This window comes from Chanodichthys erythropterus, chromosome 5 (genome assembly GCF_024489055.1).
Source record: "Chanodichthys erythropterus isolate Z2021 chromosome 5, ASM2448905v1, whole genome shotgun sequence".
Classification (NCBI taxonomy): domain Eukaryota; kingdom Metazoa; phylum Chordata; class Actinopteri; order Cypriniformes; family Xenocyprididae; genus Chanodichthys; species Chanodichthys erythropterus.
This window is the reverse complement of record NC_090225.1, coordinates 23,989,528-24,001,534: the sequence shown is the minus strand read 5'-3', so window position 1 is coordinate 24,001,534 and position 12,007 is coordinate 23,989,528. Positions and strand designations below refer to the sequence as shown.

Genomic DNA, 12,007 nt, shown 5'->3' with positions numbered 1-12,007 from the left:
AATATATCAAAATAAAGAGGCTTACAAATCAGATATTAAATCAAGAACATGTCTGAGCTTTATAGCAGCATCTATTGCATATGTTTTTGTTATTTTATTTTACAGAAGTGGGAGACCTGTGAGACCAGACTAGCTGATCAGGCCCAGCGCCTAGAGGAACTACGAGCCAGACTAAAGCAGTCAATCCCAGATCAGCAGGAGGAGATGGAAGAAGAACGCCTCCTGGTGAAGGTACACTAACTCCAAGAAGTGAATAACACTGTAATGATCTTAATTTTAAACATAAAAGACTGTAAAAATGCTACAGTAAAAACCTGCTAATTGGCTAACAGTAAATTCCCTTACTAAGTAATATACCTTACTAAAAAACTGTAATAAATCTTAACAGGACATTTTACAGTAAAATGACTGTAAAATGACTTGTTACAGGAAACGTCCCCCTGGAAAGACCTGGGGTGAAGAATTGCTCAATTGCCAATTTTGTCCAAAAAACCCCCAAAAAACATAACAAAATACTGATAAATACTTTAATGAAAAAACATACTTCAACAGTTGTGTTGTTTTGTAAAGTTAAAAGCACCTATAGTGACAGTTAGCAGTTAGCCTGTGCTAAAGTCACACATAACAGCTTTTGTTTATGCTGCCTGACACTTTGGATTTCCCTTCCTCCCTGCTATAGGCTTATTCCACTGTGATTCTCCCCTCTCTCTCTCTCTCTCTCTCTCTCTCTCTCTCTCTCCTCTGCCCTCCCCCTTTGTCCTTTGGGCTTTAATCTCGTTGGGCCAGAGGGTGAGAGAGAGATTGCGTGAGACAAAACTGGGACGTGTAACAGTGTTTTCCGTGAGTGTGTGTGACAGTGGTGTGTTATGTTATGCAGGAGGTTCAGGATTGTTTAGAGGACTGGGCCGTCAGTCTTTCCGAGCTCAGCACCATGAAGACGGACCTGTCCCAGTACATCCTCACCGATGACGTCCTCCTCCTGCAGGAGCAAGTGGACCATCTGCACTGCCAGTGGGAAGAACTCTGCCTCAAAGTAAGACACACAAACATTACCACCTAGCAGACATACCATAGACTTTTGTATTTATATATATATATATATATATATATATATATATATAGGAGGTTTTGTCAGATGTAGCAAACTTCTAGTGACTATTTTATTGCAACATTATAGCTAAGTAAACCCATGCACATGCAAATAGTTGTTATTTTTGTAATATTTTCTTTAGAGATGGCTGCATTAAGCAAAGTTACTAGGAGGAAACAAAGCAAATATAAAGCCTACAGGAATTTCTTCCATGAAACATTGGCAGCTGTTTGTAACTCATTGAACTGACTGATTAACCTTGTAGTGTATGTGTGTGTGTGGAAGGAAATATTTAACCGTAAAATAAATTGTATGAATCTGTACTATTTTTATGTGGTTTCGAGGGGGGAAAGTGAAGATATTTAGTAACCACTGCTTTACACAACATCCTGGATGTCCTCAAAGGCATGTTTTGTCATATTTAACTTTTGGAGACAGTTTGTCCCCAAATACTGCTAAGTAAACCTACACACACAGACAACATGCTCAAAGGAATTCCAGCTATTTTAAACACAATGTTAACACACCATCAATACCCAAGAAACAGATGTGAGGATTTGTTTGATGTTTTTTCATCAGTACCCATTGATTCAGCTGGAATCATTGTTCCTGTGAAGTTTCTTGATGAATGATGTTCTGGTGACTGTGATCCATATATTGATTTACTCTCTGTGCATCACTCGCATGAGGTCTCACTGGTGTTGAATATGGTCCTGGATCAGTCAGCTGGAGTCTCCTGGGGTCATGTTTTGGGGGTCTGGTGTGAGTTTTGGGGTGGGTAGGGGTCTTTGACACTGGAAGGAGTGAGCAGATGGTAGAGAGTGAAGGACACAGAGAAAAGACACAGAGAAGTGAATAGAAGCAGGAGTCTTTAGCTCTTTGTTTTGGAAATCACTCCCAGTGTGAGTCTGTCACACGCCGGAGTGTGAGTGTGTGTCTGTAGGGGGTGGTTGTGGAGGTGTTGCCTGGTAACAATGGAGTCCACATGTGGCAGCTGTTGAATTAGTTTGGATTTTAAAACTTTCTAGTGACAAGGTTCATAGAGATGTTTTGGCTGGAGATCTAATTATTTTAACAGATCTTATGTAACAACTGAATACCCTGCTTTCCTGTAAAGTACTCATATTTTTATTTTCCAAATTATTAACCTGTTTTACAAGTCTTTTTTAAATGAAATTTAATTTCTAATTTATTAGCATGAACCTGTAAACATACAGAATATTTTAGATCACCTAAATATATTGCTAGTACTAGTAAAATATATAGTTAAAATATATAGTTCACATATTTTAAGGTTAAATGTATGTATATATGTATGTATGTATATTCATATATATATTTAATTATTTATTTATAGGGTTTGTCACAAAAACATGTTTAGATCACAAGATCACAATTTGTCCACAAATTAAAAGAAAAATGCAGAAAAATAAAGTAGATTTTGCATTTAAAAAAATAAATACAATAATCAAAAATAAACATTTGAATTTACATAATTTTCATAATAATTAAGCATATTTTCCCAGAAATCACCAGCTTGGAACAACACCTTGAAATTATTTATATCTAAATACTAAATACTTATAATATTCTAAATACAGTTTTGAAATATTGAGCTTCAAAGTTTTTGCATTCCATACTCCTTTGTGGATAGACCCTTTTTGTTTTATAAAAAAAAAAAAATCCCAAACGCTTAAAAAAACATCATATAATGTAAATAAGTTAAGAATAATAAGAATATGTTAATAACTCAATTTTGACAATTTTGTTCACATTTTAATTTTAACGGTTGTTATTTATAATTTATTTTTTATTCTCAATAGATTTCCATTACTGTGATACAGTAGTTCCCTTTCGATACTTCACTCGTACTGCGTATGGGGAAAGGTCTCCCTTTTTCCCCGCTGCTGAAGCCTTTTTCAATAACGCAGTGTAACTGCACCGTCATTGGTTCACTCATAGACAAGTTGTTGAACCAATGGCGGCGCGGCATAGCTGCGCGGCCTATGGCGACAAAGCGCGCGAATATTCCCGCCGAAATGGGCGGGGTATAGGGCTATATAAGCAGGCGTTTCGCCATAGGATTTCAGTGTTTTCTCCTTCAGCGACGACATCTACTTCTCTTCGCTGATCTCCGCCTGAAGCCGAAGAAGCTCGCCGCCTTCTGCTCTCGCCGCCGTCTGAAGAGGCTCCCGCAGCGGACTCGCCTGGACTCGCCGGTGGAAGAAAGCGCCGGCGCCCTCGCGGACTGCAGCTTCTAGCGCCGTCGCCGAGCCGCCGCCTCCCGCTTCCCGCTTCCGGCCGCTTCCTGTGCGTCCCCTGCCGCCATCCGGCGCGCCGCCTGAGAGCTTCATCCGCGGCTTAAAACGCCGCTCTAAAGCGCGATTTCCAGCGGTTTTCACCGCTTTAAGAGCTTCCGCGGCCCTCGCCGCTCTAAAAGAGCCACCCAATTGCCGTTTTCACGGCAGCGGCGTCTCACGATGCCCCGCCACTCATGTGGTACTTGCAGGGCCCCCCTGCACGACGACGATGGACACAGCGAGTGTGTCGCTTGCCTGGGCAAGCCCCACGCAGACGAGCGCGCTCGCTGGAGACTCATGCCCGCACTGCGAGTGTATGAGTCTCGCTTCCCTGCGCTCGCGGGTCGCCTTCTTCACTGAGGGCGATCTCGCCGCTCGCGCCCTCCCGTCTCCTTCCTCCCGCGGTCCGGCGAGGAAAAAGACAGCGGGGTAGAGCGACTCAGCGCCAGGAGTTGAGCGAGCTCACGCCGGCCCAGCCCCCGCGTGCCTCGCCCTCTCCTCCCAGGGAACTCTCTCCAGTTCTGTTCTCTCGCCCTGAGCAGCGTCCCTCCGCAGAAGCGAGTGACCCTCGTCTCATTCGGGGGGAACAGGACGACGAACAAGACGACTCCATGTCTCTTGCGGCTTCCGAAAGCGGAAGGATGGGCTGGCGAGCCGGAAGACCCCGCTCCACCGCCTCCCTTGGAACCCATCGAGCATGGCCAGGGCATGGATGCCGAGCTCTTCCGCATCCTGTCTAGAGCCGTTGAAGAGCTGGACCTCGAGTGGGCCCCTCCAGAGGAGCCGTCTCGCAGCCGCCTGGACGAATGGTTTCTGCCAGGCCGCCGCCAAGCACCTCGCCAGCGTTCAGCGCCCTTCTTTCCTGAGGTCCACGAAGAGCTGACGAAGTCGTGGCGCGCTCCTTACTCTGCCCGCCTCCACACTACGCACCGCTCCGCCCTCACCGCCGTCGACGGCGCCGAGGAGAAGGGATACGAGCGCTTGCCACCCCTAGATGAAGCGGTGGCTGCTCACCTCTGTCCTCCCGCGGCTGTGGGTTGGAAGACGAAGAGGGCCCTTCCTTCCAAGCCCTGTCGGACCACCTCTACTCTGGCTGGACGGGCTTACACCTCGGCGGGCCAAGCTGCCTCTGCGCTCCACACCATGGCCATATTTCAAGCATTCCAGGCCAAACTCCTCCGCTCTCTGGATGAGTCTGGAATCGACGCGCCAGCCTTCAAAGATCTCCGCAGCGCCACGGATCTTGCCCTGCGAGCTACGAAGGCTACGGCCCAGGCCATCGGTCGTTCCATGGCCAGCCTGGTCGTGTTGGAGCGCCACCTGTGGCTCAACCTAACGGAGATCAAAGACCTAGACAAGACGGCCTTCTTAGACGCCCCGGTCTCGCCTTCTGGTCTCTTCGGGCCTGCAGTGGATGGCTTCACTGAGCGCTTTACTGCCGCGCAGAAATCGTCTCAGGCTATGAGGCATTTCTTGCCTAAGCGCTCCAGCTCCGCTTCTGCGTCTAGCCGCCCCAGGACTGCGCCGGCTCAGCAGAACAAACCAGCCCCACCTGCAACACAGGCAGCGCCGCCCCAGGAGCATCGCCAGCGCTCGCGCCCTGCGAAGCGCCCTCCCTTCCCGAGGCGCCAGGGACCCCGGCCCAGGATTGTGCTGGACCCGGTGCCTCCGAAGTCGTCCTGATTCGTCGGACAGGAAGAGGATGGGGGACCGTCCCGTTACGACCGGATGACTACCCCAAAAGCTCCCACGGGTAATTTCCCCTCCGCCTCGTTTATTTCCGGGCGTGGGAAACATACTCCAAGTGACAGCTGGGCCCACACCTGTTGCGCCCTCCCAAACGCCGTTTTCACGGCGGACAAATTTTTACCTCATCACAAAAAGAGCAAATTTCCTCTTCCACCCCTCGCGGTGTACGACCCTCTCAACGGCGGTCTGTCACCCAACATTATTCAACCCCTAGCCACTCGGGCCGAGGCCTGGCAGGCCATCCCCGATGTGTCAGAATGGGTCATGGGGATCGTAAACCAGGGCTACTCGCTCCAGTTTGCACGACGGCCCCCCGCTTCGCCGGGGTGCTTCAAACATCGGTCAATCCGGACGACGCTCATGTCCTCCGGGCCGAAGTCATGTCGTTGCTGGAAAAAGGAGCTGTGGAAATGGTTCCTCCGTCAGAGAGCGAGACAGGCTTTTACAGCCGCTACTTTCTGGTCCCCAAAAAGGATGGCGGTCTCAGACCCATCCTAGACCTCAGGCTTTTGAATCACTCCCTCATGAGACGGAAGTTCAAAATGCTGACGCTGAAGCAGATCCTCGCGCACATTTGCCCCGAGGACTGGTTCTGCTCGCTGGACCTGAAGGATGCGTATTTTCACATCCAGATAGCCCCCGTCACAGACGATTCTTGAGATTCGCATACGAAGGGGTGGCATACCAATATACGGTCCTGCCCTTCGGGCTGTCTCTGGCTCCCCGCACTTTCACCAAGTGCATGGACGCGCGCTTTCCCCTCTGAGACAGATGGGAATCCGGGTTCTGAATTACCTCGACGACTGGCTCATCTTAGCCCGTTCGCGAGACGAGCTGGAACGCCACAGATCCGTGCTCCTCAGCCATCTACAATGCCTGGGTCTCAGGGTCAACTTAGCCAAGAGCTCGCTATGCCCCACTCAACGAATTTCGTTTCTGGGAGCAGTTTTCGACTCGGTCCGTATGACGGCAGTAGTCTCGCCAGAGCGCGCCCTGGCAATTCAGCAGCTCACGGCATCTGTCACGAACAAAGCCTATCTCCCTCTGAAGTTTTTCCAGAGGCTGCTAGGGCTGATGGCTTCCGCCTCCCCGGTGCTGCAGCTAGGCCTTCTTCGGATGCGGCCTCTTCAGTACTGGTTGAAGTTCCGGGTTCCTCCCAGCGCATGGCGGCACGGCCGCCTATGTCTCAAGGTCAATCGGGCCTGTCTTCTAGCCCTGAAACCTTGGATGGATCCAGTATGGTTCCAACGCGGAGTCCCCTTACAGGCGGTCTCACGGAGGACGGTGCTCTCAACAGACGCCTCCAACTTGGGCTGGGGCGCTGTGTGCGAGGGCAGACCGGCCTTCGGCTCGTGGAGCCACGAGGAAAGCCATCTACACATCAACTGTCTAGAGATGCTAGCAGTGATGAAAGCCCTTCAGTTCTTTCAGGCTTACTTGACGGGACGTCATGTTCTAGTTCGGTCAGACAGTATGACGGTGGTGTCATACCTGAACCACCAAGGCGGTCTTTCGTCCAGCCGCTTATGCGCTCTGGCGAAACGACTGCTGGAATGGGCTCTTCCGAGGCTTCAGTCGCTCAGAGCGACTCATGTTCCTGGCAGGAACAATCTGGGTGCGGACATGTTGTCACGGAGCAACATCCCCTCCGACGAGTGGATGCTCCACCCCCAAGTGGTCCTCACGATCTGGGAGTTCTTCGGGAAGGCAGAGGTCGACCGCTGCGCCTCCAGAAGACAACTCTCATTGCCCAACATTTTTCTCGAAGGAAGTAGATGCTCTGGCCCACACATGGCCCAGCACGCTCCTTTATGCTTTCCCTCCGATCGCACTGATCCCCCAGGTCATCAGGCGTATCAGAGAAGACCAGCACAGAGTCCTTCTGGTGGCCCCGCTCTGGAGGAACCAGGTTTGGTCCTCAGAGCTATTCAGGCTCTCTCTAAGAGCCCCGTGGCCGATTCCCCTGAGACGGGACCTCCTCTCTCAGGCAAACAGAACAATCTGGCACCCACAGCCGCAGCTCTGGGCTCTGCACCTCTGGTCCCTCGATGGGAGCCGACTAGCCTCCCCGAGGACGTCCTAAATACCATTTCTCAGGCTAGAGCCCCATCTACGAGGCGCCTCTACGACCAGAAGTGGTCAGTCTTTGTTGATTGGTGTTCAACACGCAACATAGACCCTGTGGAGAGTGACGTATCTTCCATACTGTCTTTCCTCCAAGAACGCTTGGAAATGGGGCGCTCCCCTTCCACGCTTAAGGTTTACGTAGCAGCCATTGCAGCGTTCCACGCTCCTATTGCTGGCCAATCGGTGGGACGAAACGGGCTCGTGATCCGTTTTTTGAGAGGTGCTAGGCGTTTGAATCCTCCTCGCCCTCTCACTATTCCCTCCTGGGACCTCTCGTTGGTCCTCAGGGCCTTGAAAGGAGCCCCATTTGAACCAATGGGTTCAGCCGACCTCAGGCCCCTAACACTAAAAACCGCTCTGCTACTAGCACTAGCATCGGTAAAGCGTGTTGGCGATTTGCAGGCCCTCTCTGTGAACCCTGCATGCCTCGAATTCGGGCCTGGTGACTCTAAGGTCGTTCTGAAACCTAGGCATGGCTACGTCCCTAAAGTGCTCTCAACTCCGTTTAGAGCTCAGGTCATCTCGCTCTCTGCTCTTCCTCCCTCGGCGGACGAACCAGAGCTGCAGCTACTCTGCCCAGTCAGGGCATTGAGGACCTACATAGACCGATCACAGTCTTTCAGACTGTCGGATCAGCTCTTTGTTTGTTTTGGCGGCCGCACCAAGGGTCTCCGGTCTCGAAACAACGCATTTCCCGTTGGATAGTGGATGCTATTAACCTGTGCTACTCCTCACTGGGCACTAATTGCCCCATAGGAGTCAGGGCCCACTCCACTAGAGGAATGGCTTCCTCGTGGGCTTGGTCCAACGGAGTTTCCATCCAAGACATCTGTGAGGCGGCCGGCTGGTCTTCGCCGTCCACCTTTGTCAGGTTCTATCACCTCGATGTCCCGACCTTACAAGCTCGGGTCCTGTCGGTGTGATTAGCGGCTTCCAACAGGTCCCGCTTCACGCCACCATAGGAAGTATCTTCCTTCAGTGTAACCATGGGTTCGGTTAGGCTTTGCCTCCGCTTGTCCTTTTGCCCCCCTCTGGGTGGCCAAATGCAAGCTATATCGTTCCCAGCCGTGGCACGGCGTGGTTGAATTCGTTCCCCATACGCAGTACGAGTGAAGTATCGAAAGGAACGTGCTCGGTTACTAACGTAACCTCGGTTCCCTGAGATACGGAACGAGTACTGCGTCACTTGCCGTGCCACGAGGCTGCGGCTCAGGGTCGTCGCTTCAGTCGATTGACACTGAAATCCTATGGCGAAACGCCTGCTTATATAGCCCTATACCCCGCCCATTTCGGCGGGAATATTCGCGCGCTTTGTCGCCATAGGCCGCGCAGCTATGCCGCGCCGCCATTGGTTCAACAACTTGTCTATGAGTGAACCAATGACGGTGCAGTTACACTGCGTTATTGAAAAAGGCTTCAGCAGCGGGGAAAAAGGGAGACCTTTCCCCATACGCAGTACTCGTTCCGTATCTCAGGGAACCGAGGTTACGTTAGTAACCGAGTACGTTTTTTGTATTACAGTAAAAATACCTGTTATATGTTTGTTTTTTTTTAAATCAGTATAAAAAGCAGTACAGTAATAATTAATGTATAAATTTTACATAATGTATAAATTCGACCATTTAAATATTTTTCATATATTTTTTAATTGCATTGATTCTTAAGTGTGTGCAAAAAAACATAATGGCTCTGAAATAGATTTAATTTTCAAAGCATCATAAAGCAAAATATTTTTTTATATTAGTTTTTTAAATATTAGTAATCTGCACATCATTTTGACAGGTTTTAGTGAGATTCCCTGTCTGAGTGTGATGCTTTCACATAGTTTCTCTAGTAACACGTTACCATAAGGTTAACTACTTTAGCTAACATGAACTAAGAATTAACAATACTTCTACAGCATTTATTAATCTTAGTTAATGTTAATTTCAACATTTACTAAGACATTATTATAATCAAACGTTGTATTTGTTAACATTAGTTAATGCACTGTGAACTAACTTAATAAATACTATAACAAATGTATTGCTTATTGTTAGTTCATGTTAGTTAATACATTAACTAATGTTAACAAATCAGACCTTATTGTAAAGTGTTACCGTTTCTCTAATGTATTATCTCTCTCTCTGCAGGTGTCTCTTCGTAAGCAGGAGATTGCTGACCGGTTGAATGCCTGGATCATTTTCAATGAGAAGAATCGGGAGCTGTGTGAATGGCTGACACAGATGGAAAACAAGGTGGCGCACAGCGCCGAGCTCAGCATCGAGGAGATGGTAGAGAAACTCAAGAAGGTGAGACAAATGTCTTCCATCACCCAGCCAAAAATGCCTCAGATACACAGAACTCTCTGATCTAGCATTTCACTATATTTTGCCTAAACCTAAATAGAAGAGCAGACATTCCTTCCTTCCCTATTTTGCAAGCCAAAAAGCAAGTGAATAAGAATATGGCAGTAAATAAACTCTCAAGATATTAATCGTTATTAAATTCTTTGCCCCCTTACACACTCTACAGGACTGCATGGAGGAGATCAACCTCTTCAGTGAGAATAAGACACATCTGAAACAGCTGGGAGAACAACTCATCACTGCTAGCAACAAGACCAAAGAGACAGAAATCAATGACAAGATCAAGGACATCAACGACCGCTGGCAGCATCTATTTGATCACATTGAGGCCAGGTGAGACCATAAAGTAACACTGAGCATTGTCATGGTCAAATACACTAAATCAAATACAGTACATAATGCTACTTTATTATAAACACTTGCTGGATTTTTTAGGTTTTGGGTCATGTGATATGAACTGCTTTCTAAGATATATCCGAGACAGCACAGAGACGAATGTGGACTTTAATCTGACATTGATCCGACAAGAACTGCAGTTTGTCACATTCAATGCAGCGTAAACATCAGCTCAGTGAACGTGCGCGTGGCATTAGTCCGGATGGGCGGTATCATGGTGGACTGTATGGAGGGGGTTGCTTTATTCTGCACTCCGTTTGATTGACAGTTCTTTGATTAGACAGATGGTTGCTGTAGCTTCATGTCACAGTGATGGCCAGCTTGTTGACTTCTTGTCTCCAGGTCTGCTTTTCTTTTCTGCATTTTCTCAGATTTTCTCTTTGGTTCTGGATCTCTCGGATCATCTTAAAGCGCATCTATATGTGTTTATGTTCATGTTAGACAACATACAGCAGTCTGACATATATCATGTTCCATATTACTTACAGAGATTGAGATTAGACCATATCTGTCTTTCAGCTACGCTCTTAAAGCTGCAGTTCATAACTTTTTTTGGTTAAAAATTGTCCAAGTACATAACCAGCCAGTGCTCAAAACTATCCACTTACCTTATCCCGATTCACAACGGTAAGCTTAATGGTGGGTTTCCATGGGAAATTCGAGCATGCCGCCACTCATCTTTGCTTCATTACGTCACGTCTGTTTACATAAAGAAGGAGTCCCAGCTAGTAGGCTATATTGCAGTTATAGCCTTTTCTCACAGCAGCTGGAATAATTAAACTTATCATTTTGATGGAGGATTGTATGGTATGACAAATTAACGTTAGAGATTAGACTGAAAAGAATTGAAATCAGGGTGCGATTTGTGGTGGGGATGGGGGGGATTTCCCCCTTCTGGTCTATGTATCCCTGCCTCTGCTGAATTATTTTTATCCCCGTTTTTTTTTAAAACATCACCAAATAAAACGCTGCATTTATATAGAACTATCTCTTTACGACCACAACAAATGGAAAACTTTTGACGCGCATTCAGGCTTTACCTCAAACGAGCGCAGAAAAGGCGCAGGTGGCGACGAGAGCTTTAGTTGAACAACAGTGAACTGCGGTCAGATGAGATGTTGTCAGGCTATGTCGGTAAAACTCAGAAAAATTAACACGACTGTCAAATCAGCCGTTATACTGTGCTCGTGGCGCGCACTCAAGAATTGCACGCGCAAATGCGCCGGCGCGCACTGCATAATTACTTTATTATAGCGCAAAAGAAACTACGAACAATGACCGTTGTTGTTCTGTTGTAAGTAAAAATGTTTCTGTAACAGCTGCCCAAAGTAGTATATAGCTCCACTGTGTATTTAAAAATTAAAAAAAAAAAAACTTTTCAAAACCCCCCCCCCCCCCCCTCTGTTTTTTTCACAAATCCCACCCTGATTGAAATTTATTGTAATGCTTTGTTGGTCAGAACAAAAGTGGCAGATTTGTTACTTGTTCAGATGACATTTTCCGGTGAAAATTCTTGTTTTGGTCACACTTCCAAGAATACAATCTGTCTTTCCGAAGCACAGTATCTACTGGTGTGGTGACTGAAAGTCACACATTCTCCTCAAAACAACAGATTCATCCACGCTGAGGAGCCATGCCGATATACAAAGATGATAATTCCACGATTAACTGTAATTACAGGTTTCAAACAGAGATGGCAACAAAGAGGCAAAACTTACGAACTGCAGCTTTAATAATAATGGTTCCAAAAGAGGGGTTTTGCAGCAATGCCATAGAAGAAACATTTTTGGTTCCCCAAAGAACCTTTCAGTGACCCTTCAGTTCTTTAAAAAAAATATATTTTCTTATTTTAAAGAACAGTTTATTAATCTAAAGATTTTTTTCCACTATAAACTATTGTTCAATAGAAAGGTTTCATGGATGTTGAAGGTTCTTCATGAAACCATTGATGTCAATAAAGAACATTTATTTTTAAGAGTGTATATGCTCCTTTGGTG

General features: G+C 47.2%; 1 protein-coding gene across 16 annotated transcripts in view; it reads left to right on the top strand.

Moving 5' to 3' along the window:
• syne2b (spectrin repeat containing, nuclear envelope 2b) overlaps positions 1 to 12,007 on the top strand; it is a 137,365-nt gene that overhangs the window by 99,373 nt on the left and 25,985 nt on the right. For 15 of the 16 annotated variants that reach the window (XM_067386675.1, XM_067386681.1, XM_067386686.1 and 12 more), the window contains 4 exons: positions 106 to 231; positions 878 to 1,033; positions 9,399 to 9,557; positions 9,781 to 9,947. In XM_067386675.1, coding sequence (XP_067242776.1) covers positions 106 to 231; positions 878 to 1,033; positions 9,399 to 9,557; positions 9,781 to 9,947 — 608 coding nt within the window. Of the gene's footprint in view, positions 1 to 105; positions 232 to 877; positions 1,034 to 9,398; positions 9,558 to 9,780; positions 9,948 to 12,007 lie in introns of those variants that run through there. The other variant, XM_067386685.1, reaches the window with a different exon arrangement.